This window comes from Rosa rugosa, chromosome 3 (assembly GCF_958449725.1).
Source record: "Rosa rugosa chromosome 3, drRosRugo1.1, whole genome shotgun sequence".
Lineage (NCBI taxonomy): Eukaryota > Viridiplantae > Streptophyta > Magnoliopsida > Rosales > Rosaceae > Rosa > Rosa rugosa.
Window position 1 is genome coordinate 40,814,871 of NC_084822.1, and position 26,201 is coordinate 40,841,071.

Consider the following 26,201-nt stretch of genomic DNA (forward strand, 5'->3'; position numbering starts at 1 on the left):
AATTCACCATGAGCTCTTGTTGTGAAGTTGAGTGAAATGACGCTCCATGACTCCAATGGTGCTTCAGTAACACTTAGTACAAGTGCATCCGAATCACACTCAGTTGTGTTTGCCATCTTCATTGTCTCCTTCCACTGGTTACAGTCTCTCTTGACATGTCTAGATTTCCCACAATGCCAACACCCATCGGACCACTTTCCTGACTTGGACACGCTTCGGCCTTTTCCAGGGGCCCTAGACTTGGACCTTCCACGATTGTTGTTTGAGTTCTTGTTGAACATTCTACCTCTATTTTCTATAGAGAGCGCAGAACTTGAAGGATCTTCAAGGTTATTTTGTCTTCGCGTCTCTTCATTCAGAAGAATGTCACGCACATCATTAAACTTCAGCTTCTTCGTAGTCCCAGCTCCACTACAAATCGAGTTCACAGTCACATCCCAATCTGAAGGCATGGAAGTCAACAACACCAAAGCTTTGATGTGTTCGTCGAATTTAACATCCACCGATGCTAGTTGCTCGATAATATCACCAACTATCCCAACTTGCTGGCGAATAGATATACCCTTACCCATCTTCAAAGTGAACAGCTGCCTCATCAAGTACAACTGTTGAACGGCATTTGGCTTCTCATACATGTTGGACAAACTATCCATCATCCCCTTCAACGTAGTCTCCTTGATAACAAATCGCCGTACATCATTTGAAAGCGATAGTCGAACGGCTCCAAGGGCTATCCTATCCATCTCGACAAATTCTTCCTCCTTCATATCTTTTGGGAGCTTGCCCTCTAAAGTCTTAGCAAGTTTCTTCATATTCAAGTAGTCCTCGATTTGTGACCTCCATAGGCTAAAGTCATTACCGTCGAACTTATCAACCCTCTTCTCAACGTTTTCTACGCTCATTGTTTCCACTCTAGAGCCTAAGCTTTGATACCACTTTGTTAGGAATTTGACCTAAAATTCCTCTTGCGGAAGCAGACAAGTGCAAAACAATATAGATAAACGATCGAGAAAACAAACACGAACTTGTTAACGAGGTTCAGCAAAGAACTTTGCCTACGTCCCCGGGCTACTTGGGTTTCACTATAGAAGAAGAAGAATACACGAACAAGAATACAAGGATCTCTCACAAGAAGTTCTCACCAACTATCAAGACCGCACTTGCTCTCTCTGTTTAATGCTTCAAAGACTTGATCTACTACTACAACATATGCCCCTAGCCTATTTATAGATATCTAACTAGACCCTATAAGACATTGGAAACCTATTCCCAATAGACATAGAAACCATTACCAAGTAGGATTATGTAAGCAGGTAGGAAACAATCAAAACTCCTCTTTGATCAAGGATTAACAAATCCTTATCCTATGTGGAATCGGATCCACACACCCAACAGTGGTAATAAGGTAAATAAAGGAAAAGAAAAAACCCAATTAAAAGACCAAAATAAAATAGAGTGACCATCCCCCACAATCCATCTAATGCCCTGGGAGAGTAAGTCACGAGCATCTAAAATACCTTTCCAAGCCAATGAATTAGAAGATTTTTTCTGAACAGTAAGAAAATGATTACGTCTCAGATATTATTGATATGTATATTCCATATAAAAATAAATAAAAAAATTATCTTAATTAATTGTTTCTGATTCACCAGTTCTTATTTCTTTTCTTTTGAAAGCGATCGATTAATAAAAAAAATTAAGATATATAAAATAAAACTTAAATAGAATTTCCCAGGTTTAATTATTCGGAATCTTTCCAAACTACTTCAAATATTTCAAATGAAGATGAAGAGTTAGGGTTAGTCAAATGATATGAACAATTTACTGATATGAACAATTTACGAGTGAAAAATAAATATGTACTTTGTTTATTATTAAATTTATTATTAATATTGAATTGTTAATATGAAATTAAAATTATTAAGTCCAATTTTATGAAGATAAAAACGAAAAATTGCAATTTCGGTCTAATTATTACGTATTACAATAATTTATTTATATCTATAGAGCAAGGATAAATAATGACAGCAAAAAAGTATTTAATATGAATCATAGGGCCCATAACTTGACTCATAAAACCTATTTCCCATAAAACAAAACCAATTTATTGCAGTTTGGTTCGGCTATTCCCAATCATTAAGAAATTTTTTTAGAACTAATTGATTGTCTTCCATTACAATAAAAGCTATTTGTAGGAAATGCTTTGGTATCCCACACTTTCCTCTGAACCAACTGAACCCACCAATTATCAGGCTGAGTTAAAATCTTCCAACCCAATTTAGCTAAAGCTACTTGATTGAAGTGACTAGGTAGTCTAATGCCTAACCCGCCCTTAGCTTTGGGAAGACAAACTTGATTCCAATCAACTAGACCGTGAGACTTACCCCAGAAAAACTGCCTAAATTCCCTATTAATTCTATCTGAAAGTGTCTTAGGACATTTAAAGCAAGAAAGAATGTGGTTACGCATCCCAGAAAGATTAGACTGTAATAAAGTTAACTTACCAGCTCATGAGAGAGTATTCTTTTTCCAACTTGCAAGTTTTTTCTGAATCTTAGCAGTAAGGTCATTAAGATTAAGTGGATCCTTCCAGCAAATGATGTTCTGAATCCCTAAATATCGACCAATAGAAGATTTATGCTGAATACCTAAACAACAAGCAATATCTCTTTTAACAGATGCAGCAATATTATTTGAGAAATAAATTGTGGACTTATGATAATTGATTTGTTGTCCAGAAGCTTCCAAAAGAGAGTTAAGGTGTTCAGAATATTTTTCGCCGCAGTGTGTGAAGCTTTAGCAAAAGTAAGACAATCATCGGCAAACATAAGGTTAGAAATTTTAAAACCAAAAGGAGAGGATAAAATACCAACCTGAGTTATAGATTTAAGAGTCATATCATTGAGTTTCCTAATGAGAGGTTTCATGGCCAAAATAAATAGGTAGGGTGAGAGTGGGTCCCCTTGTCTAACACCACGGGTAGGCTTAAAAGAACCATGGGGCGAGCCATTAAGAAGAATAGAAAAAGAGGCAGAACTTAAGCAATTCCGAATCAGACAAATCCAAGAAGGAGCAAAGGCAAAAACCTTTAAACAAGCTAGTAAATAATCCCAATTAAGGAGATCGTAAGCCTTCTCTAAATCAATCTTAATAGCCCTAGCACCAATTCTACCCTTCTTCTTGTTAAAAGATGAAAATAACTCATGGGCAATACAGATATTATCATGAATAGACTTACCTGGTGCGAACGCTCCCTGATTATTAGAAATACATTTAGACAACAAAGGACGAAGTCTAGTTATCATTATTTTTGTAATAACTTTATAGGCCACATTGCAAAGGCTGATAGGTCTTTAGTGATGAACGGTTTTCGGATTATCTGACTTTGGAAACGATGTTAGTACGATTAATAAGTGAGAGATCAAGATTTGTGGAGAAAGCAGAAGACACTAAATGATATAACGATTCCTTTACTTGAGACCAAAAAGTATGGTAAAAGATAGCTGGCAGACCATCAGGTCCAGGAGCCTTCAGCGGACCTATGCTATATGAACAGCTGAATAAACCTCTTGCAAAGACACTGGCGCCATCAACATTTGATTGTCGGCTTCCGAAATACAAGGATGAATGAACTCCAGAAAAGAAGATAAAGCTGCACTAGAAGGTGGACCAGAAGCAGTAAAACGTTTCTTAAATGAATTGATAAGAACAGCTGCAATAACATCCTGATCATTAGTCCAGTTATTTAAGTCATCCTTGATACGCAGAATTTGGTTTTTCTTCCTTTTAATAGTAGCTTGCATTTGGAAAAACTTAGTGTTCTTATCTCCGAATTGTAACCATCTAGATTTGGCTCTTTGAGCCCAAAACAACTCCTCTTCCTGAAATAAAGACTCGAGTTGAGTAAGGATATGAAACTCTTGTGCCTGAAGATCAGAAGAAGTAGTAAGAGTAGAATTATTCTGAATATTCTGAAGTTGAGTATGTAAGTCACGCATTCGATGAAACAGATTACCAAACACATTAGAATTCCAGGTCTAGGCTAAAGCCTGGAAAACATTAACTTTAGAGGTAAAATTTTCCGCAGCACTACCAACAATGGGGGCAAGCCAAGCCTGTTTAACAATATGTGAGAAATCATGATGATGTAACCACATAACTTCCAGTTTAAACACTTTGCGTTTCCTAGTGATAGGAGGATTAAAGGATAAAAATATCGGCCCATGATCGGATCCAGAAATTGGCAAATTACTAAGGTTCATACAGGGAAAAACACTCAAAGCTTCACTATTGACAAGAACTCGATCTATTCTTTCAGAAATTCTAGAGCTATCTGCCTGTTTATTAGTCCAAGTGAAAGCACTACCCGTGAATGGCAAAGAGATTAAACCATTGGTTTTGGGCCTTTGGTTGTGGGATGTGCGGGTTCAACTTTGTGTTGAGCCCATGTGATTGGGTCTGGTTCTCTTGAGAACTGGGCCAGGCAGGAGGGTCACTTTACACCCTAGCCTTATCCATTACTTAGTGCTTTGGGTTGGTCTGGCCCAAGAGTTTGACCTACTTGGGCAATTTTGGGGCATTTTATGGTCTTTAAGGGCTAGTTTCAATTCAGATCATGATTTTGGTGGAATTGGTAATTATCTCAAGTTTGACCGGTGTCCTTTAGCGGCTTATGCATAAAGATTTGGTTCATATTTATTTGCTAGGAAGCAGCATTCTGTTTCGTAGCACAATTGAGTGTAGGTGGATGGATGGCTAGTCGATGATTTAGTCCTAGAAGACAGGAAATTATTCTTTGTTTATAGGTTTTTTTTTAAAAGCGAGCTCAAATAGATTTGTAATTAGTATGCAATGCTTAGATAGGAACTTGGTTGTTATCCCGCCAATTTTTTTGTCTTTAAAAGTGCTTATATACTTTGGCCTTTTGGCTGTTGATATAATTATGTCAACTTCTATTAAAAAAAAATTATTTAAAAAGATTATTATGTTAAGTGAACTATATAGTCACACACAGAAGGAAAAAAAAAAGAGTCCAAATTACTCTAAATTTTCAGACTTAACCATTACTTGTACCGTTGTACGCCTTTCGAGAACGAGGAAAGAAAAGGTTGGCTTTGTTTGACCACTCATCCAAAATGCTACAAATTTTAAATTTGCAACACAGAAAATAATTATAGTACCAGTAAAAAAGGTAAAACATTAAAAACAAAAAAAATAGAGAGGAGAAGCCATTCCGGTGATTAACTGGGGATCCACCCTAATCCGTCGGTTACAAATTTAATGTGATTTAACTTTCGGTTACGAGAATCTTACTTAAGAAAAAATAAAAATAAAAGATTGATTTTATTATAAGCGCCAAGTTCCAAATTGCACACGAAAATATTATTATTAACTAAAAAAATCACACAAGTTCCAATAAACACATACTGAGAGGCACGTGCAACCTAGGAGGATTTCCCGGTGGCTATTTATTAATTTTAACTAGCATGTGCCCACCGTGGGTGGGTGTTTTTTTTTTTTTTTAGGAAGTGGGTAGTTGACTTTCTTAACCAAAGCAGTTTTCTACAACAATAACTACTATTTATTTTATTTTAAGAAATTTAATTTCTTTTTATTTTTTTAAATTGACATTATTGTCCTTGTTGGTTATTTCAGTTTCTAAAGTTTTTTTAATATTAGAGGGTTATATTTGTCAAAATTTTCAGTTTTGGAGAACAAGCTCTCTTCTCTTAATAATAGTATAGATTAAACGCCCTGGAGCGGACGGTCAGGATTTACGGAGCTATTAGCGTCATCACAAAACGGCTTTCCTGGAGTGGGGCCCACCTCCATTTAAAACACAGTTCGTTAGGTGGTTTCTGCATGCGACACGTCGGATTTCAAAGTCAAAAAAGCACTTTCTCCCGTTCTCGTTATTGGAAGTTATTGCGATTTTTTTTTTTTTTTTTTATCATAAATTTTTTAGGCGGTAAATAACTAAATATCAGAAGCAGAGTCCTATACTTTGTGATTTTTGTCCCCTGGGAGCTCTAGCTAACCCAGGGAGGGAGGTTGGTGATATTATCTAAATTATCTTTTCTTTTCTCTTCTTTTCTTTTCTTATGTTGTCCTGACTTCCGTTCATTGCACCAAATCCCACTCTCCCCCTATATTTAGCAACTTTCCATCTTTCCCTCTCTCTCTCTTTTTACTCTCTCCCCATATCCCAAGCACATTCCTCTTTCTTTTTCACCTGAAACAAAAACCATCTACAGGTACTAATCATCTTCAAATCCTTGTTTTCCATGCTCTGTTTTTCAAATAAATGCCATTCATTTTTCTTGTTGCGGTTGTAATTTTAATCTGTTGTTCATCTTCTGTTGCGGTTACGAATCATGCATGATGACGTTGCCAAATCTGAAATAGGGAATCATAAACACTTGGTCTCCCTCTCCTGCGTTATTACGCTTATGCTTTAGAAGCTGGTCACATTTTATGTTTTGCTTCCCATTGTTTGTAATTTTCAGGATATTTGTTTTGTTCATGGTATATAGGTTGGAAATTGCATGCAGATAGTGGAGTGCACGTGACGAGGAGATGAGTGTTCTGATTGTCTGATCATATTGAGTGTTGATGTGATTCGGGTGTTTTAGGAATTATTGAGGAACAAGCACATTCAAGGAGAAAACCCGATTCAAAATATTTGTGTTATTTGCATTTGGGTGTTTTTGTTAGGTGGTATGTTGTACAAGTTGTGAGACATGGAAATTGGTGAAATTGGGTGAAAGCGCTATGCTGGTAAGCTGGGTTCTGGCCACATGTAAGCAATGGGGTGGTGATGAAGTGTATTCGATCATTTGGTGCGTGAGCATTTACAAAGATGAGCTTAGTGTTTGAAATGGATGCAAAAGAAGATGCTGAAGGACACGAAGAGGGGGGTTCGTCCCCTATTCAGGTTATATCTGAGGAGGCATGCACAGTGGCAGGAGAAGCCCCCAATAACTTGGCCAGTCCGAATATGCCGCCATTGGCACCGGGGAATGGGCATAGGCGGACCCAAAGTGATGTTTTGACCACCAAACACAGGCGCAGTCATAGCTTTCAGAGATTGAAAAACCAAATGCAGAAGGCTTGGAGATGGGGGACCAATCATGATTCCCGGCTGGCTTTCAATCCTGAGGTTTTGGCAAACCAAAAACGCCAGTGGTATCAGCTTCACTCCAAATCAAAGGTGTTCTTTTCTACTATTTGCATTTAGCCTTTATCCATCATGCTGTTACTATAGATTCTTTAGTCATGTTTGAAAGGGGATGGCTGTGTGGCTGGCCTCTGTCACTGTTCAGTACATTGTTACTTATCCAGAAGGGAAAAACTGAAGAAAGAAACATACTATTTGAGGGATTCATGCTCTTGAGTTATAGCAAGCATAGGGTTTGTTCTTAGTCTATTGTGTCGTCGAGTTAGTTTTGTTTAAGCTATTTTCTTCTTCAGAGGAAACATCAGTTTCAACCTTTCCTTTTCAGATTTCATGTTCTTAGTTTTATATGTCAAACTTGTCAAAGGGATATATGATATATTAATAATTAATTGGCTTATCAGACAATGTAGAATCTTATCAGACATTACTGCCTGTAATGTTATTCCTTGGATTATGAAGTTATTAGCTAAAGTTTATGATGATGCCATTGTAGGGTCATGTAAATTATCAGGAGCCAACTTCACTCTTTGAGCATTTTATAATTGCGGGGCTTCATCCAGATACTAATCTTAAAAATGCCGAGGCAGCATTCATTAAAAGAAAGAGATGGGAGACGGACATGATAAGCTATGGAATTACCGACCTTAAATTACTGCAGCAGAAGGGACCTCCAGCCCCAATATTAGAACCTCAGGTTGAATGCATGACTGCTTATGAAGCTTCCTGCAAACCTCTTTCCTGTTTTGTTTTTGGTGTAAAAATCTATTTTCTATTTTCAACAGTGTATATGAATGAGTGATGGATAAGTGGTATTTTCTCAGATTTAGTTGTCAACAATTATGAAATATTTAATGATTATTCTAGTACTCCTGAAAACTAATTTTTGGACCATGCATTCCGATGATTTGTGCTTGTAGATACAAAGTTTTATTTTCTTCAATGGAAAGACATTGTAAGCTAGCATGAAAAAGAAAATAGAGGATGGTTTTATTCATTTCTGAATATTTGCAAGAATTTTACATGCTACGTAAATAGACAGTCCTTTCTTGTCCTCTTCTGGTGGGAGAAGATAATATACCTATTTTTGAAATATTTCTTTTTGGGTTCACAGGTACTTTTTAAATATCCTCCCGGGAAGAGGCTAGCAATGCGTTTGAAAGATTTAGCTTCCTTTTGTTTTCCTGGAGGTGTTAAGGTTTGATATACCTTTTTCTTTTGATACTATATTCTCCCATTAATCTTATAATCATATAACAGTTGTTATAATGATGTATGCTGTATGATCCCTTGTGTGAATTGCCATGATACAGGCACGATTAATGGAGAAGACTCCATCACTAAGTGACCTTAATCAAATTGTGTATGGACAGGTACGGCATCTCACCAAGATCTATATGTTTCATTTTGAAGTTACACAACTTATTGTCTGTTGGATTGGTACCAGTAACAAGATTGTAGTAGGGTATGAGCTATTATCAAGTGTGTGTATCATATATAATTATGTCCACATATATATACCTTAAGGTAAGTAGACTTTTAGCTTTTCATAGTCTTTCTCCTTTAATTACCCTTTATTACTTGATTAAACAAAACCAAGTGAGCGACAAAAGAAAAATACAATGTGTAACAGTTATTCAACGATGGATATGTACAAGCTATAGATTTACCTTTCTTTTTGTTTCATTGCGCTCATATAAGTCGTTGTTTTAGTGCAGTGTCCATTTAAAACAGTCCAGTATGTGAGTCAGAGTTTAGTGCTCAATTTAAGATGTTTAGCAACCACTCTCTTTCTTGGAAAGTAACAACAACAAGATGTCAAAAGCTTAGATATTTACGGAATAGACACAGATTTATACTAAGCTGACACCCTTTCCATATGCAGTCCACCCTGCATGTTGAGTGGCAATTATACCTGAAAAAACAGAGAAACATATCTGCAGCCCCAACCTGCACTTCCAAACTAATAAGTTGAGGAAAAATATGAGGAGGCCTCTGATATAATGTTAAACAGGCAATATCTTCAAAATCTTAAACTGTTAAGAGAATGAGCTCACAATGTATGACAAATAACTGAGTTAAGATGATCTTGCCAAAACTGAGCCAACAATAGTTTTGAGGGTTGGTTTTTTTTGAAGCTATTTATTTTTATACTAAACAATGTTAGGAAACTGATATGGCCTTGAAATAGGTCCTCATAAGTTTCATCAATCGTATATAGCTATGCAAGAGTGTTACTGTTAAGTCATACCCATTTGTAGCTTTGGAAATAGTCTTACCACTTCATGACTATATTTTATCTCATTGGTTGCTGATTAGTTAATTTATTTTCTTTATGGTTATGTAACACATAATAACACTCCAATTATTTATATCCTCAACAGGAGCATTTAGGCAAAGATGATTTAGCATTTATCTTTTCACTCAAGGTATTAAGCATTTATCTTTTCTGTTTTGAAGATTTATACTATCTTCTTTGTAGCACATGTGGTTACAGAAAATAACTTTTTGTGCCTTTTGATCAGGTAGCAGACAATGCAACACTTTATGGTATTTGCCTACATGTGTTGGAAATAGTTCAGAGGCCTCCTGCTATCTTAGGCATCACATCACCTCTTCCTCATTCATCTGAAGGACTCTTCCGTTTTTTGGTTTCTGCACCTCGGTGCTACTGTCTGTTATCCAAATATCCTTTTTTTGAGTTACATTACGAGATGTTAAACAGGTAAGAAGTTATCATAACAGTTATATAACTTGTAGTTCTAGTAATTGATTTTTCAACATTGCCGTTTTAAGAAAAACATTTATAAAATTCAAAGCAATGCACCATCTTTTACTTGGATGCAGTATCATTCAACAGGAGCGCCTGAGTCGAATAACACAACTTGCTAATGGAATGAGCCTCAATGACCATGTCCCTTCAATGCCCAAAATAGATGATGAAATGAATAATAATGAGGAGTCCCCTGAGACAGAGTCTTTTGATGATTGGATGAATTCTGCAATCCCTGTTGACAGTGCAATAGCCCGTACAGCTGTTGCTGCAGGAATTACACCTGATGATGAGACTTCAACTTCTTCACTCAAGATATGGGAACCACAGTCCCTGGAAAGTGCTTCTGCTAGTGAGGCTCCAGATTTTATTCAAGTACGCTATTTAGATAAGGATGATAGAAAGGATTCACAATGTTTTGATGACTGTGGTTCCTCAGAAACTTCAGAAAGAATATATGGAAGTCACACAAATGGCCATACTTCACGCGAGAGTCTTGGGAGTTCTGAATCTCTATTTAGGTGGTAAATATACGAGTAACTTACCATCTAATATGTCAGTTTATGCTGAAAATATTATCTAATAGATTATTATCACCTTTTTTCTTTTGTTTTTTTCTTTTTCTTTTCAGAAATTGTCATACTTCTCCAGAAGTTGGGACATCTTTCTCCTCCAGGAATCGCACATTGGAGCGTTTTGGGAGTTCTGAATCTCTATTCAGGTGATTGTTCATTTGTTTCTCATTTTATGCCTAAAACATAAAATAGTAGAACCTTCTTTCTGTGCTTTCAGTGTATATATGCTGTTATATGAGATCACATAGTACTTGGAAAATCTTTGCTACTCTGACGTATCTCTGAATTCTTCTAGTCTTTGTTGTATCGTACTTAATAGTTCTTATCCTTCTTATCATTCAAGAACAACTTCAGTGAACTATTGTTATCTGTGGCAGTCCAGCTAGAAGCATGTCAGAGGATGATGATGATGACCTTTCCTCAACTTGTGAGCAAGATTTTAGCGATGACTTGATAATGGCATGGGCTAGGGTGAGTCTATCAATGTTGTAGATTTTGATGAAATTCATGTTTTAGGTGACATTTTGATTTCCATTTGATGTTTTTTTTTCCTCCATGATAGGAGAATAAAAACGATTTGCTACAGATTGTATGTGGTTTTCATGCTCTTCCTCTTCCCGAACGAGGAAGTGAGTTAGTTTTCCAACCTCTTGAACATCTACAGGCAATCCAGTATAATCGACCTCCAATTGCTGCCCTTGGTTTTGATGAAAAAAATTTAGATTCATCTGAAGATCCTGGGGTATTGTTTGATTGCTCTTTGTTCAACTGTTGTTGGTCCTTTTTTTCTTTTCTTTTTAAATACTCACTCAATAGTTCTCTCTTTGTTAAAGGTTGATGCAAAGTTGGCTGCTTCTGAGGAAGCGCTTTCACTATCACTGTGGACAACTGCTACAATTTGCCGAGTTCTCTCTGTTGAAAGTGTAAGCTCATTTGTTCAGTCGAGTCCAGCTGTGTTAAATCATTTTACTATGTTATATTTTTCTTTCCATGGTAAGCAATATTTATTCTCATCATGTGAGGTAATGGTTTCTTTTTCACCTTCCTATGATCAATAACTTCTGAATGAAGGGTTCACAGGAATGTGCCTAAACATCTGACTTTGAAAAGATAATCTGATAATAGGAAGCCAATAATAGAATTGATGTGAGCCTTCCTGTAGTTAAGACTCAAGTGTTCTTTTATCTTTTTCAAATTGGAAGAGCAACAAGTATGTTCTCATAGCTCCTAGGATCAGACAGCGAGGTACTTTACAAATAAAATTTCTAAACCTTTTGAGACAATACAACTCTGAAAAAAGTCCATCATCATCATCTAAATATTTAAGTCAGTGTAGTGATAGAATGGTACTGCCACTGACAGTGATGTTCATGCTTCAGCTTAAGACTTTTTGTGATTTACCTCTCAATAACTTGGTAGATAAGGTATTGAGATCCAGAAAATTTGTGGTAAACTTTGTAGCAACTGAACACTTTAACCCTTCACATTTTACTTAAGACTCTGGGCTGACTTGTATGGTAAGCCTGCACTGAATTTCTCCTAGTTCCCCTCCCCACACCCTAAAGTAGTAAACCTTCTTCTGTACTTTTGTTAATTAGTCAATGGTGCTTTTGCCAGATTTTGGCATTGGTTGCGGGAGTACTACTGGAAAAGCAAGTGATATTAGTATGCCCTAATCTGGTAAGTTTAGTACTTGTATCGGAACAATATTATTATTTCTGAGGTCAATAATCTGCTTTCAATAATATATTTGTTTCTTTCCTTTTGACTAATTTTCAGATTTTTATTATTTGACACTTCAACCAATGCAGGGTGTTCTATCAGCTACAGTGTTATCTCTCATACCCATGATTCGTCCATTTCAATGGCAGAGTTTAATGCTTCCTGTAAGTAGATATTTTCTTACTGATGTATTCAGTGTCAATTTCAAAAATTTTAGATAAGCTAAGTGTAAATATAATCTGAAACCTCTGTGAACTCAGCATAAACTATGGCAGGTTCTTATTTGTAAATAACCGTTTTTGACCTACTAATTTCTCTCTTTGACTTTGCCGTTTCCTTGTACTTATAGCCACAGTTTGGTCTTTGATGATTTTGTTTTGTAAGTGCACTGTTATGTACTTCTGAATCCAGTGTATGTGATTCTCTAAGTTCCTTCAATATTCTTCAGGTTCTACCAGGGAAAATGCTGGATTTTCTTGATGCCCCAGTTCCCTTCATTGTAAGTTTTGTTGCATTGTAATTTTAGTTTATTTTTGCTAAAACCATGCTAGTTAGTTAAGCTTCATTGAAGTTTATTTTTTCGTTGACCTTGAAAGATCCTTCATAAGATTTACAGATATTCCAATACTGAGAAATTTCTTCTATCTATTGCTTATTAGTTGACTATGCTTCTGTTTTTACTGGGGTCAATTTTTGTTCTTTGATTAGTTTAGTCACCTTATTGTTCAGTTTTATTTTATTTTTTTATATTATATATATATTTTTTAATTATTGACAATCATGTACTATTAGATTATGCTTCAAACTGTGTAGCGTTCCATGGAACTTATAAATTCTTGGAATTCTATTTTATGCCAAAATGTTTTATACACTACGTAATGTTTCTATCGTGTTGCCATATTTTGCATGCAAGGGGAGCTTGCTCGATTCGATTTATGTAACTATGTTTTAACTTAAATTTCAGGGAAACTTGTAAGGAAATGATCTCACTGTTTTAATCTAATTATTTTGTCCTTATCATTATGCAGATTGGGATAGAACAAGTTCCTGCAGATCTAAGGAAGAAAACATCAGATCCTGTTGTAGTTAACATGCTCATGGATCAGGTATTTTTATTTTATTATTTATTATCTCTATTAAAGTCTCTCTGCTTACCTTATCAGACTTGGGTAGATTGTCTCTTGCAGAAAATGGTGAAAGGTTTATTTTATATTTTATTTGCTTGCAGCTACTTTGGTGGAATCAGAAGTTTTTTGTTGATATATGCTATAAGTTTAAAGTTGTTCAGTGATTTTCTGGACTTTTTCATTGTATAATAATTGTACTTTATGGTTTATGCAGGTGAAACTGCCTCATCACTTGCCAACATTACCACGATATAGAGATCTTGCCCTTGAACTCGCGCCAATCCATTCTAAACTGTCACTCGAAGGTTCATTTGCTAAAAAGCATCCTGTATATAGGTGCAACGAAGTGCAGGTTTTTACTTTCATACTTGCATGCTTATTGCTTCTGCTCAGGTCTATGCGGGGTTTTACATATGGAAACTTCATTTCTCATTCAGAGAGACATTGTTGATATTGCAAGTATCTCAATGAGAGCTAAAGAGTTCTAAGTGAGAGTTTTAAGTTTATCAAATAATCTCTTTGAAATTTTATAAGCAGTTCCAACTTCTAAGGATTTTTTTTTCCCATTGTTTGTGCACAATGAATTTGGATCCTTACCGCTTGTTATGATATGAATATCTTATGTTATTGTGCTAGATGATTTGGGAAGCTGCTGATGTGTAATACATTTGCAGGCTGAAGCTGCAGCCCAGTTTTTGAAAGTCATGAAGAACTACATTGAGTCACTTTGTTCAGAGCTAAGGTCTTACACCATAACAAGTGTACAGTCAAATAATGACAGGGTAGAGAATCTCATTCCAGGGCTTATTATACATACTGCAGAAATCACAGATTACCTGGCTCATTATACTTCTGTAACATGCAAATTTTCACTGTGTTTCAGGTTTCGTTACTTCTCAAAGATAGCTTCATTGATTCCTTTCCTAGTAAGGACCGGTCATTTATCAAGGTAACTTTCTTTCCAAAGAAGCGTTGATGATTCATTATCTTTGGTGATTTAATTAAGTTGTAACTGAAGGCCAGTACTTTGTCACCTTTCATTTGTTTTGCAATTTCTGACTTCTGCAGTTGTTGGTAGACACACAAATGTTCACAGTTCTATCCGACTCTCGTCTGTCAAGCTTAGAGAATGGCAACCTTTAAGTTAAATGCCGACCATCATGTCCAAACCTGTTACAACTTAATGCACCATTTTAAGATTCCAAGTTGCATTTCAACTAGTCATCTCACGCGTAATGGTTTTTGCCACTGTCAGCGACGGCGATGACGTGTTGATGGATCATGAGGACAAGTGAAAGGGTAATGACTTCTGTCCCTGCTGTTCATAACCTCTCAAGGAATTCCTGTCAACCCAATGATTTGGAGCCACATTTGCCATCTGCTAAGAAAACTTGTGGCAAATACTCAATTGTGTTTTGTCAGTCATAAATGCAAATCAATCCACACCAGTCTATTTCATATTTTCGTCTCAGAAATCTTGTAAATGTAAATAGAAAAAATATTGTATCAAGAAACCTTTGTTCATATTTTTTTTTTTGAACAGGGAAACCTTTGTTCATATTATCAGAGGAAAGATGCACTTTTTCCTAGTCACATATGTTTTAGCCTCTGATGTTTATTTGTCATTGCATGAGATGTGCATTACAATACATTTCCCTGCATTCCAGCGCAATACATTTCCCTTTCTTGGCAGAGAACTGAACTAATGGAACAGAGAAAAATGAAACGGATATGGATTAACATCTAATTTAGGCAACACAAGTTGAAGCTAGAATACCTAATTTCAGTCATAAAAGTACTACAAAACTTTACTGTCACAAAGTTTTAGAGAAACCTGCACCACTTACTATTACATTTACATTTACATTGTGATGGCGTAATTTTGGAGGACCACATCCATTAATATAGCATATTCAACGTGTCACATTTCATTCTACCAACTAGCAAGTATAGTTCTAGACTTCTAGCATTTTCCTTCAAGAGTTGAATCCTCAGTACGACCATTAGTATGGCGCTCACATTGTTTCTGCAGATGCAACGCTGCGGAGCCTTTGGTTTCATCCTTGGTCAAGCAACAGTCACATTCCAGTAATGGCTATCATCGGAACCATAATCAGATCATTTCTCCTCGTCCTCAGAGTCTGATTTCGCAAAAACTGTTTCAGGCTGGGTTTCTGCATAAGCTGGAGCTATGTACTTTGGATCTTTTGCTGCAACATCTGCATACTTCAGTATGGCTTCTCTTGGATCTTCGTCCATCCACGTCTCCTTGATCATACCACCTTGCTGAGATGGGAAACAAACGATGAGTACTGTCTTCATTTCTTCAGTATATTAATTTGAAAAGGAAAGATGACTATTGAATTGGACAAATAGCAAACCTTCATTAGGTACTGGGTCAATAAGCTTCCTTTACTTGCACCAACTCTTCCACCAAAGCCTGGTCCTGTCATGGGAAGGTCAGGCTTATGGGATTTAACTGGATCCTTCAATGTTTTTTCTCGCTCACGTTTACGGCTTGGTTGATCTCTAAATAAGGGTAGAGCATGAGGGTTGTGTATGACTGGGTTTGCCACAAAATCATCAACAGATTTTTTCCTAGGGGCACGTGCAACGCAGACAAGAGCTCCTCTTTCACTAAGAGTTGGATCATATAGTACATGAGTTCCGCCTTGGCTTTTATCTCCTGATGTTGCAAAGATCTTCAGGGACAAAAGAATGTCAGTTCTAGGTATATTTCAGATTTCAGAAAATACTTAGTGTGCTTCTCAATAGATCAACAATGCATGGAAGACTAAAGAAAATGATTGATTAAACAAGGATGTTATCAATGAGAGTATTACCTGATTCAGTTTTGGGTGCCAGGCACATTGCACAACACTGCAAGTAGGGGATATCCCAACTTTTGAAACAAGTTCCAGTTTTGCTCGATCAAAGAAGCATAGTAAACCTCCAGTTGTGCTCTCCCTTTCAATTGAGGTTCCAGTCAGAAAGAGTTGCTCATCAGGACTAAATGTGACGTTGGTTTGTGCATAGTTATTTGGGAGATCCTGAAACACCTTGAGAGGATCTTTCATCTGACGTAAGTCCCAAACCTGGTACATATTTCAAACGTTAGAAGGTAAATTCACCACAGAGAAAATCCATAGAGGCACCAATTTGTCTGGTAGTGGATGGCAATATACTACACACATTACCTTCAAAGTGCCATCACAGCTTCTTGAGAGTAAGATTCTCCCATCCCTAGAAAACTTAAGCCCAGTAATATCATCTGAATGAGCTTCCTGAACGTGTATGTCCGGCCTACTTCCCCATCCGGGCTTAATGTTCCAAACCTAATAGAACGATTTGAGTTATGTGAGAATAAGCTGAGACATAAGAGTATTAATTATTCATCTAGGAAATCAATGCAAACTTCCCTCCGAAAAAAGGAATAGACAAAATGAGGTTATTTAAGTAAGAGATATTCAGACAAAACGCACCTGTATAGAACCATCTCCTATACCACCTGCAATTCGTTGTCCTTCATGATCCCAAGTACAAGTGGTGACTGGAACTCTTCCAGGCCTAGCAAGTTTTGGCTTGATTACCTAGTTATAGAAGTATTGCATGATTTAGTCCAAAACTCTTGTTCAGTAAAAACTATTCTCAATACTAAAAGCAAAAAAAGGTCTCCACATTAGAAATCAAATCTGAATAGCAGACAATGATTGTGCATCAACATAAACCACGTCCAAAATCTGAAGAGAACAACACACAATGCAGTGCTGGCATGGTTATGTGTGATACTTAAAACCCATACATTCCTACGAAACTGTCTCGCAAGTATAACCCAAAATTTTTGTTTACCTGTTTCTGAGTATTGAAGTTATTGACATCCCAAATGCGCAGTGACCCATCCTCCGATGATGTCAAGATTTCGTCTTTCTTTCTAGGGTGCCACTGTCCACAGGTCAATCCAGTAATATGCCCCTTGGTATTCTTAAGATCACGAATATACATGTCCCCTTTGACAAACTCTCCTAGCGTAAGTCCGTCACGATCATAAATCTGATAATGCAAATGTTTTCAGAAACCATATAACAAATTCAAATTGCAAAACAAAAACACACAACCATCATATAACAAATTGCAAAACCCCTCAACCCCCATATAGATAAAAACAAAGCTAGACAATATATGCACATAATAACAAGATGAAGTTAATGGGGATTCACCTTTGCCTGAGCTGAGCCGGTGACACACAGAAACCGGTCGGCGGTGGGGCTCCAGCTTATAGTTCTGACCTGATGACCTTCAGACGGCTCCAGCTGCCGGAAAGATTGCAACTTTGCATTCATTCCTTGAAAATCGTACATTCTCACAGAGTAGTCATAGCTACCAGATATAACTCTAGACCCAGTGTGATCAATGGCGAGGGCCGATACCACCTTGGTGTGTCCCTTCAGGACAATCTCATTGCTCACCGGAATCCGGTACTTGTTCTCCTCTTCCGCATCGGAATCCCAATCGTCCCTATTGGACCGCGCCGGCGCCGGCGGTCCAATCATCTCACCATCGTCGTCGCTCTCGGCACTCCCGGACGGCGGCGGCGGTCCGATAAGGGCATCGCCGTCGTCGTCGGAGGCCGAATTAGGCTGCGGTGGACGAGGCGGTCCGATAAGGGTTGCGTCAGAATCGCTAGGGTTAGGGTTAGTGTTGGGGGTTTTGGCGGTACGGAGGGAATTGAGCCAGGTTTTGGAGGAGGAGGAGAGAGAAGGGAGGTCGGCGGAGGAGGGTGGTGGTTGTCGTTGCTGTTGTTGAAGGTTCTGGTTACGACGGGTCGTATTGTGGATGGTTTCGAGAGGGGTTTGGGATTTGGATTGCTTACCGAATGTGAGAGGAAATTCGGCTCTAGCTCCGTCGTAGATCTCCGCCGCGTCATCCGCCATTTTGTTCTCCGCACTGTGATTTTGGTTCTTCGTCGTTGGCCGGAACCAGATTGGGTTATATATGGCAAAGCTCTACCGCCATGGAAGTTTGAACATGAGAGCTATTGAGAATTTGAGATAAACAACTGGTTCGGGGTTCAGGGTCGGGTCCATCCCATCAGAGGCCCAACTATAACTGAGCCCAATTATTGTCTTTGGACCCGAAATAAGACGTGAATTTAACAGGTGGTCTCGGGTCAACCCGTCAACTTTCAAATGACACAATCTATTTACTTTAGCGTGTTTGGACTTTGGAGGAGGGAAAGATGATGGAATTTTTTTTTTTTTTTTTTGGCAAAAGAAAAATTTATTAAATGAAAGAGAGATCAAATATCAACGGGGGAAGACATGAGACCAAAACCTCTTATAAGGAATAAAAATGCAACAAGCATTACCAAATCATGGATATGGTTGAAGATAAACCAAAGTCCAAAGAACTAAGATTGAGACGCATCATAGGTGTTCGATTGCGTGTCGGGTACCTTAAACTCATTTGACATTGTTTTGCTTGAATTCTTTGTGTTCAGGCTTTGGGAGAGTGTGAAGAAGATTCTCATCTAAAGTTGCTTCACCCTCATCAAACCAAGTTTCATAATTTATCTCAGATTAAGCATAAAGTGTATGACCAAGAGGTTCTTCCTTTTCCAAATCACCCCAACAAATCTTTGGAACATTATGTTCTACTCAGTGTCAACCAAAGTGTTTAAGCAGAGTCCAACTATCACTTGTTCATTTGCAACAATGGGCTCATCTTGTTGCACTTGAGTAAGGATCTTAAAGTTGTTACTAGTCGAAACATTGTCATTACATGTAGATCTTGTTGGAGCCATGCTATCCTCACTTATCATTACGCATTTTCTTTATTAATTTTTTTTGCCGTGATCTTAAAACTACCAGTGTCATGCCAACATCATTTTCCTTATCTCCATTGACCTCGCTTGGTGAGGCAAGTTTTGAAACTGTACCATGATATGAAGTTTCCAGTCCTTTCATGAGCTTAAGGGATTGATCACTTATTTCATTGATCACCTGATCTGCAATTTCCTCAACTTACTGCTAAGAACTATGACTACTTTGTGATGCGCTACATGAGAGATACATTTGAGGATAAGGATTTATCATTTGCCAACAAGGTACACTTAATTATAAGATATACACCTGTTTTCATTCACTTAGTATTCTATATGTGTTTGAATGATCTGTTTGGTACTGTTGACCTACACTTTATATAACTTGGGTTTGTTACTGGATATCGTTTAAGTGGGAGATGAGAAGCAACCTTGTGTATTTCCAAGAGGACATTGATGTGATGTGGAGTGAGTGGGCAAAGTTTTCATCAAGTCATATATGTAGGAGCTAATTAGTGGTAGGTTGAAGGAAACAAATCACTTTGTTAAGTTCTGCTGATACATGCATATGAATGATTGTAGCAGATGCATGTATATATGCATATATGGTTTTGGAACAAGTGGAAGTCTTCTGCTGTTTTCAATGGTGCAGCCAGAATGGTTTCTTTACTTGTAGAATGCAGCTATATGTGTGTGTGTGTGTGTGTAATACCATCGTGTTCTGTTGTAAAAGGGTATATTAAAGTGATGAAAGGAAGACCGAGAATTACTTTGTCGGTTAAGTTTTTGACTAGGACAAATGATGTTTTGAAGCATGCATTGTTTTGACAGACATGTGCTTTGGGAATTTCGTATTTCATATCCATTTTGGTTCCATTAGCTGATCTTAATGTTTCTTTTGTTTTTTCAAAATATTTAGAAGGTATTAGACCTTCTTGTGTGTAGTTGAGATCTGCACCTGAATCAATAAGTGTTGTTGTTATTAATTGAAGGTCTTTGATTTTAAGGTGTACTTCGGCATACCATTTTTTGAGTTGGATTTGACGCATAATACTAAGGGTTTTTTGCTCAGATGATTCCGCATCGTTTTACTCAGATAGTTCATTGTTGGTAGGGTTTTCGGTAGGATGGTGTATTTTAAGGAATTGATTATCTATTTTAAGAATATTTAAATCATGTTTGATTTTGTTTGTTGTCATGACTGATTTCTAAATTTATTTTTTGTAATGATTGTATTTGTGTTTTAATTGTCTTTTTTTTTTTTTGAAATAAATTTTGATTGAATCAATTAACGATTACAATCGTTTCGAATGACATCTCTTATAAATTCGGGAGCTATGACAAACCAAGTTTGACTATCACTATTTCTTAAAGCATGAGAAGCAAATCCATGAGCTACTGTATTTGCTTCCCTTGGTACATAATTAATTCCATAACCACCATGATATTGCAGCACTAGTCTGATCTCATCAAGCAACATACTCATTGTAGATAAATCCGGTTCAATTGAATGCAAAGCTTGAACCAATAAAGAGCAATCAGATTCAAACAGTACCTGCTCATGCTGTAATGCCACTGCCAAATTGATCCCTTCCTTTAACGCCATCAATTCTGCATGGAAATGTGACGTTACTAAAGGGAGAGGTCTAGCAGCACCAACTTGAAAATCACCATTAGCATCTCGGATCACAACTCCAGCACCCCCCTTTCTTGTTGCCGGCTGGAATGCACCATCACAATTAACTTTCACCCAATTCTCTTGTGGTCTTGGCCATTTAACCGATTGTCTCCTAATCTCCGTTGGCTGCACATTTACTTTTTTGAATTCCTCATACCAACCCATAGTGAGCAACACAACCTTAGATGCATGCTGTCTCTTATGTTCCCATAATTGGTTGTTCATGTTTTTCCAAATCCCCCACAAGAGCATCAAACACCTAGCTATCTGCTCCTTTGTCAAACTATTGATTGCACCTAAAAACCAATCTATAAAATTGTCGCCCGGCCCAGCAGGCAGCTATAAACCAGCTCTATGCCAAACTTCCTGTGCATATGGACAATCAACAAAAACATGCAAACTGTTTTCCAAAGTATGAGGACACAATAAACACCCCATCTCTCCATTATAGCCTTTAGTACTCAATCCCACCCGTGTAGGGAGAATATTAACCGCTATCTTCCATGCATGTAAAGCTACCTTGCTAGGTACTTTAGCATCCCATATTGCCTTCCACACTGCCTTATAAGAATCAACAGGTGGTGGTGGTGGGGGGGCTAAAATTAAACCCAAAGCCAAATCACGAGCAACAAAGTATGCACTATTTGTAGTAAAGAAACCCTTCTTGTGAAAATGCCAAATTTGTCTATCACTCTGTGCATGCCTTGTCAATGGAATGCTCAATATCAAATCAATATCAGATTGGGTAAAGTACCTGGCAAGTAGATTTACATCCCAACTCCGAGTAATTGGGTCAATAAGCTCCTCAACAAAACGGGGTGCATCATATGGAGGAGGTGAAGACGGCCCTCTAGGGTACACATATGGAATCCAATTATGATTCCATATCTCAATACGCTCACCATTCCCAACCTGCCGTCTGAGGCCCTGTACTAACACCTGCCTAGCTTCCACAATGCTCCTCCATGAAAATGAGGGTGTATCCCCTAAACCAGCTGTGAGATACTCACCATTAGGAAAATAAATAGCTTTATACAATCTAGCTATCAATGAATTTGGATTTTGTAGCAACCACCAACTTTGTTTAGCCAACATAGCCTTATTAAACCAATGCAAGTTCTTAAAGCCCATACCACCCTCCTTCTTAGGAACACATAACCGTTCCCAAGATCTCCAGTGAATTTTATTTTTCTCCTCTGAATCCCCCCACCAGAAACCAACACATAACTTATGCATATCATCACAGAGACCCAAAGGGAGCATATAGCAGTTCATCACATACATTGGAACAGATTGAGCAACAGCTTTAATTAGAATTTCTTTACCTGCACAGCTTAATAATTTGGCTCTCCAGCTGACGACTTTCTTTGTAAGTTTCTCTTTCAAGTAAGCAAATGCAGCTGTCTTTGATCTTCCAACATGGGTAGGCAAGCCAAGATACTTCTCATGTTTATCCACCCTTTGAACCCCAAGGATATCTGCCAGATACAATTGCCTGTCCATACTAACATTCTTACTAAAAGCGACATTACTTTTCTGTAGATTTACTCTCTGCCAAGAAGCTATCTCGTATGCATATAAAATATTTCTGAATTGTTGACATTCCTCTTCAGTTGCAGAGCCAAACAAAAAACTATCATCTTCAAACAATAAATGATGCAAAATCGGTGCAGTAGGAGTAACCTTGATACCTTGAATCCATTGTTGTTGTGCAAAAAATTCAATTAGAAAAGACAACCCTTCAGCACATAAGATAAACAGATAAGGTGACAATGGATCACCTTGTCTAATACCCCTAGATGGTCGAAGATAACCCCGGACTTCTCCATTCACTAAGAAGGAATAACTGACTGTTTGGATACTAGCCATCACTAGATCCACCCACTCTTCTGCAAACCCTAGCTTTAAAAGGATCTGTCTCAAAAAATTCCACTCCAGCCTTTTATACACTTTACTAATGTCAAGTTTTAGAGAGAAATACTCCTCCCCGCTTCTCTTCTTATGCAAAAAATGAGCCACCTCAGTTGCCACTAAAGTATTGTCAGAGATCAATCGGCCTGGTACAAATGCACTCTGTAGTGGAGATATAACCTCTCCCAAAATCTTCTTCAATCTATTGGCCAACACTTTAGAGCAAATTCGGTAGACCACATTACATAGTGCAATAGGCCTTAACTCAGTCATATCTTTCGGGTCTTTCACCTTGGGAATAAGGGTGATATGAGTAAAGTTCACCTCTCTGATAAGATTTCCAGAAACCAGAAAAGAACGTACTGCCCTACAGACATCACTACCTACAATGTCCCAATACTTCTAGAAGAAGAAAGGAGACATGTCATCCGGACCCGGGGCCTTGGAAGGATGCATCTGAAATAATACTGCCCGAATTTCATTATCTGTATAAGTTGCCAATAATTGCTGATTCATCTCAAATGTAACTTTAGGATGGACAGTATTCAAAATCAATTCCAAAGCTGCCTCATTTGTGCCTTCCGTAGAGAACAAGTAATGATAATACTGAGTCACTACATTCTCAATATCCTCTGGTTCCATTACCCAAGCTCCATCTACATTCTTCAACCTCTTGATCGTATTTTGTTGTCTCCTATTTGATGCTCTTTTATGAAAATAAGATGTATTCCTATCTCCCTCTTTCAACCACATTGCCTTGGATCATTGACTCCAAATAGTTTCCTCCTCTGTCAACATCTCCTGTAACCTGCTATTTAATTCTTGCTTCTCAACATTCATCGCAGCATCAAAGGGGGCTTGTAACAGTTCATCCAGCCTCGCCCTAATAGCTTGCATCTCCGTTTGTCGAAAGAGAAAAATATTTCGCTGCCATGTAGCCAACTGCTTCCCTGTTTTCTTAATTTGCTGACAAACCTTTTGCATAGGGTCCCCTTAGTAGCCCCCTGCCATCCATTCTGAACCACAGCCTCACAATCACTATGCCGTGCCCAAAACTGCTCAAATCGAAATCTATGCCTCTTCCGACATGTATGCGTTACAGAATCATTACAAATATCAATCAAGAGTGGACTATGATCAGAGGAACTCGGGTGGAGGTGTGTAGTGCGTGAATGCCTGAACAAATCACGCAACTCCACGTTTCACAGACTGCGGTCTAACCGTTCCTTTGTCTGATGATCAGACCATGTATACGGGCTGCCGTAAAACCCCATATCAATCAGAGAAAAATCTGTAATGGCCTCCACGAAAGCTTGCATCTGCCCAAGCCTCCTAACCCCGCCGCCAGACTTCTCATTGCTATCCACAATCTCGTTGAAATCACCGCACAACAGCCACTGTAGCTTTATCTCCGCCGCCAACCGCCGCATCAGAGCCCAAGTCGCCCTTCTGTCCCCGGTTTGAGCTAAACCATATATACCCGTAAGCCTCCATTCATCAGGTGTCTTTATTTCTAGTTGTAAATCTTGAATTGTTATTTCTTTTTTACTAGTTTTGAATTTGTCAAAGGTGGAAGTAAGGAAAATTCTTTACTTTTTCATGTGTGATTAATTTTCAACTTCTTGAGGTATTCAGATTTTAATTCTTGGTTATCGATTTTTGCAATTAGGTCAATTAATAATTATTCTTGTTCTTCTTGTTTAGAAAGAACATTTATTGTTTTGCAACAAGTATCTTTGCACCCAAAAGTGATATCTGGTGAAAAAATGTTCATCAGAATCAGCTGAGATGAAAGATTCTATTGATGTAAAATTATTTTCACTATGTTCATTTTTGGAATCAGTGTTTCTTAATTCTAAAAGCCGGGTAAGATTTTCACGTTCTTCATTATTGATTTTTAATTGTTTAATAGTATTTTTTACCGGGCAATTATTTGCTAAGTGACCTGTTTTGTTACATTTATAACATTTGGTTTTACTTTTGTCAGAAAGTTTTCTGTTTGGGTGGCCGCTTGTTTGTTTTGGCCAGGGTTTTCGGAAATTTTTTTTAGAGTAAAATTTGTTTGGTTCGAAATTATTTTTGTTTCTTGAGTAAAATTTATTGGGTGTAAATTTTCGTTTTGTATGATGATAATCAAATTCATTATTTTTCTTTTTATGTCGGCGTGATGGAGGTGGAGGTGATAGACCATATTGTTCACAAAAGTTGCCTAATTCATATTTGGCTGTTTTCTTATCTGATTTTACTTGAGAGTTTAATTTCATGTCTTTGCACTTTTTTAATCCTTCTTTTTGAATAATTGTAATAATATTTCCATAAGTAAGGGTATCGTAATTAATGTGCCCTGTTTCATTACTCAGGACTTGTCAAATTTTGTGAGCAAATAGTTTGGGCAAGCTATTTATGAATTTTTCTTTCCAGAAGGGTTGGTTACTATCATCTCTAAGCATAACTCTAGAAATGAAAACATCATTTATACCATTTAAAATCACTTAAGGTTGGACATCTGAGATTGCTAAGTTGATCATGGATTTTAGAGGTGAGGCTAGGTGTGCCTATGAAATGTTGAATAATTGTGAATGGCCGACTAAGTGTACTTAGTTGAGGGTTTATTTGAGGAACAACCTCAAAGTTGGTAGCTTTGGGAGATGTTTGTTCCTCATCTAAAACTTGTTGAGTTTCAATTTCTACATAACTGGGGTAACTAACTTGAGAGGTGGTTTTAATATTTTTAATTTTTAATTCTTCCTCTAATTCTTTTATTCTAGGGCTAAATATTGTTTAGTACCCTGTGGTTTGAGCCCAACATCGATTCAATCCCTCGACTTTCAATTTCATCAAAAACACCCCTGCATTATCAAATCTCATCTAATAGGTCATTCCGTCAATAATCCGTCAATTGGAACCGTTAACTCGCTGACGAGGCATGCTGTAGATACCTCTACTAGCAAGGCTAGTTTGCTACCTCACCAAGCATAAACAACACCCTCATGGGATCCAACCGCTACTTGCATCTTGTAGCCCTATGTTCAAGCTACGCCACGGTATCCGGAAGTGGCAAATACGTCGCCGGGAAGCCACCTTTCCGGCCTTGCCAACATGCCCTCACAACATGGCTTTCTAGACTAGAATAGTGATTTTAGTCATCCCACATCTAAGAAAATGTAAATGAGAGGGGTTCCCTTACCTATAAAAGGGAACCCTCCTCCCACTTCAATATCATCCCATTACATCTTTTGTAATCCCTTTGGGCCGCAAGGTCCAAACACACTAGTTAAGCTTTCAAGTGGACGTAGTCTCCCGCTAAGGCGGGAGACGAACCACTATACTTCGCTTGTGTTGTTTTCTCTCTCTCTCTTACGTTAATTAGACCCCTCGGTCACAAACGTTAACATTGGCGCAGTCTGTGGGAAGCCAACGCAA

General features: G+C 37.7%; 3 protein-coding genes across 3 annotated transcripts; 1 reads left to right on the top strand and 2 right to left on the bottom strand.

Moving 5' to 3' along the window:
* Window positions 1-6,067: 6,067 nt before the first annotated feature.
* LOC133738123 (uncharacterized) lies at window positions 6,068-14,966 on the top strand. Its single transcript, XM_062165575.1, has 20 exons — window positions 6,068-6,254; window positions 6,534-7,210; window positions 7,671-7,871; window positions 8,289-8,372; window positions 8,488-8,547; window positions 9,559-9,603; window positions 9,700-9,899; window positions 10,022-10,468; window positions 10,579-10,668; window positions 10,900-10,993; window positions 11,085-11,264; window positions 11,356-11,445; window positions 12,140-12,202; window positions 12,334-12,408; window positions 12,693-12,743; window positions 13,273-13,350; window positions 13,586-13,723; window positions 14,046-14,153; window positions 14,255-14,320; window positions 14,440-14,966. The coding sequence occupies exons 2-20, from the start codon at window positions 6,860-6,862 to the stop codon at window positions 14,512-14,514; spliced, it is 2,496 nt and encodes an 831-aa protein (XP_062021559.1). The 5' UTR covers window positions 6,068-6,254; window positions 6,534-6,859; the 3' UTR covers window positions 14,515-14,966.
* Window positions 14,967-15,079: 113 nt separating this feature from the next.
* On the bottom strand, window positions 15,080-18,413 carry LOC133738124 (uncharacterized). The gene is made up of 7 exons (XM_062165576.1): window positions 17,589-18,413; window positions 17,221-17,421; window positions 16,854-16,961; window positions 16,569-16,706; window positions 16,215-16,466; window positions 15,753-16,073; window positions 15,080-15,657 (listed from the first exon to the last, which is right to left on the bottom strand). Exons 1-7 carry the CDS (start codon window positions 18,300-18,302, stop codon window positions 15,490-15,492), a joined length of 1,902 nt encoding a protein of 633 aa, XP_062021560.1. The 5' UTR covers window positions 18,303-18,413; the 3' UTR covers window positions 15,080-15,489.
* A 2,064-nt stretch (window positions 18,414-20,477) lies between these two features.
* Window positions 20,478-21,092, bottom strand: LOC133737729 (uncharacterized). Its single transcript, XM_062165235.1, has one exon. It carries the CDS (start codon window positions 21,090-21,092, stop codon window positions 20,478-20,480), a length of 615 nt encoding a protein of 204 aa, XP_062021219.1.
* Between the last annotated feature and the right edge of the window lie 5,109 nt (window positions 21,093-26,201).

What these genes read in the sequence shown, in the direction of transcription:
- LOC133738123 (XM_062165575.1), top strand. Translation starts at nt 6,860, where the DNA reads ATGAGCTTAGTGTTTGAAATGGATGCAAAAGAAGATGCTGAAGGACAC. An exon ending in AGTTCTGAATCTCTATTTAG is followed by an intron (nt 10,469 to 10,578) that starts GTGGTAAATATA and finishes TTTTCTTTTCAG; the next exon opens with AAATTGTCATACTTCTCCAG. An exon ending in TTAACATGCTCATGGATCAG is followed by an intron (nt 13,351 to 13,585) that starts GTATTTTTATTT and finishes TGGTTTATGCAG; the next exon opens with GTGAAACTGCCTCATCACTT.
- LOC133738124 (XM_062165576.1), bottom strand. Translation starts at nt 18,302, where the DNA reads ATGGCGGATGACGCGGCGGAGATCTACGACGGAGCTAGAGCCGAATTT. An exon ending in CCGGCTCAGCTCAGGCAAAG is followed by an intron (nt 17,422 to 17,588) that starts GTGAATCCCCAT and finishes TTGCATTATCAG; the next exon opens with ATTTATGATCGTGACGGACT. An exon ending in GCTGTGATGGCACTTTGAAG is followed by an intron (nt 16,467 to 16,568) that starts GTAATGTGTGTA and finishes AATATGTACCAG; the next exon opens with GTTTGGGACTTACGTCAGAT.
- LOC133737729 (XM_062165235.1), bottom strand. Translation starts at nt 21,092, where the DNA reads ATGAACAACCAATTATGGGAACATAAGAGACAGCATGCATCTAAGGTT.